Source organism: Nuphar pumila, chromosome 3 (assembly GCF_984573655.1).
Source record: "Nuphar pumila chromosome 3, dmNupPumi1.hap1.1, whole genome shotgun sequence".
In the NCBI taxonomy this organism is placed as follows: domain Eukaryota; kingdom Viridiplantae; phylum Streptophyta; class Magnoliopsida; order Nymphaeales; family Nymphaeaceae; genus Nuphar; species Nuphar pumila.
This window is the reverse complement of record NC_143251.1, coordinates 127,196,143-127,197,915: the sequence shown is the minus strand read 5'-3', so window position 1 is coordinate 127,197,915 and position 1,773 is coordinate 127,196,143. Positions and strand designations below refer to the sequence as shown.

At 45.0% G+C, this 1,773-nt stretch overlaps 1 protein-coding gene across 1 annotated transcript; it reads right to left on the bottom strand.

The window, feature by feature from the left end:
* Nucleotides 1–620: 620 nt before the first annotated feature.
* On the bottom strand, nt 621–1,334 carry LOC149843696 (uncharacterized). The gene has a single exon (XM_090000954.1). The coding sequence runs from the start codon at nt 1,332–1,334 to the stop codon at nt 621–623; it is 714 nt and encodes a 237-aa protein (XP_089857080.1).
* Between the last annotated feature and the right edge of the window lie 439 nt (nt 1,335–1,773).

Here is a 1,773-nt window from a genome sequence, read left to right as displayed (position 1 = left end):
CAGAACGAGAAATGAGGCTGAATACGTTCAGTTTTCATATAGAGCAATGTGTTGGTGTTGCCCACTTTCTCGTTCTACCCTATCAAAATCATATTTTTTTTTGTATTTTTTCTCACATCTAACACCATAGGTGTGATCTATAGGTTTTGTTTAGTGGGAACCAGAAATGAGGCCTAATATGTTCAGTTCTCATACAAAGTAATGCGTTGGTGCTGTCCACTTTCTCGTTCGGCCCATTCTACCCTCTAAAAATCATATTTTTTTTGGTATTTTTTCTCACATCTAACACAATAGATAAAATCAATGGAAATGAAGCTATCAAATTTTTTTTGGCTCATAAAAATATGTTTTTCATAAAAAAAAAACATGATCCAAGAGTAGTTTTCCACTAAATCGAGAATGCTAAACACAGTTAACGGTTTAGAATTATCATAAAACACTTCAAAACCATGGGGCAGAAGAGAAATGAGGCCTAATATATTCAGTTATCGTATGTATATACTGTCGTGACCGAGAACATAAAAGAGTTAGCATTTCCATCCTTTATCACAATCAAGACAAGGAAAGAGAAAACTTAGGAGGAGGAAATAAAAGCAAGAAAAACTCCATATGTATTGTTACTACTGAAGCAAGCAATGCACAGCTGCAGTAGCAGCAACAGAAACAACGGCAGTCGTGCCATCAACTGATCCCCTGCTCTCCTTGCGCTTCCTTCCTACGAACATCCTCGCAATCTTCAAGTGCGTCCTGGCCATGATCTGAGTCCTCCTGAGCTCCATCTCCCTGCGTTGTGCTTCCACCTCCGCCCGCGTCCGCTCCACCTCCCTCATCATCTCCATCTTCACCTCCTCCGATCTCACCATCGCCTCCGCCAAGCACCGAATGCTCTTCGCAACCTCCCATCCCTTACTCTTCTTCTTCCTCCCCTCTTCCCAATTATCCTCTGCAGCGTCCTGCTCTCTACTAGGTCCCCGCTCGAGCAGCAACAGCGTTGAAGGCAGGGGCGGTCTAGCCGGCGACCGGCAACCTAACAGCGAGTCCAGTCGATCAAAGAGATGCCAAGAAACGTTGCTACTACCACCATTGTTGTTGTTATTGCTGCATTCGTAACGATAACGTTTCTTCATGGACTCGATCTTGTTCTTACACTGAGTTAGCGTCTTCGGCGTCTTGGTTGAGTTGGCTCGTGCCGAGACTTGCTGGGCGACGTCCTCCCAGTCCTCACCCTTGAACTTGGCACGGTTGCGCAAGACCCACTTGGCTTCGTAGGCGTCGAGTAGGCTCGAGACGGCTCCCCCGCTCCATTCGTCTCTCTTAGATCGATCTCTCTCCATGACTTAGGTCTGCAGATAGGAAAGCATTTGGTTGGTGGGGGTGATGACTGTTGAGAAAAGGGAAGGAACGGGGAAAGGAAAAAGGAACCACTAGCATGTAATGGCCACCACCAAGGGTGGTTCTCGTCGTCAAACCACGCAATCATATCAAGGTGGCGATACGAAAATGATCTCTGCTATGTGCTTGCTAGCGTGGAGTGGAAGCCACCGTGATCGATCACTTTGTGACCACCCACCTCAAACTAACCACTCTCCTTTACTTAACTATCTTGTCTTCCACTTTGTGTTGGGCTCATTCCTTTTCAATTATTCAGCACAAGAACAAGTTAATTTGTTGCGTCACTCTTACAAACTGCTATCAGATTTACCAAAATACCCACTTGCTGGATTTTTTTTTAAAGATAATCGAGGAAAATCACGTCACTCGCAAGCTCATTAG

What these genes read in the sequence shown, in the direction of transcription:
- LOC149843696 (XM_090000954.1), bottom strand. Translation starts at nt 1,334, where the DNA reads ATGGAGAGAGATCGATCTAAGAGAGACGAATGGAGCGGGGGAGCCGTC.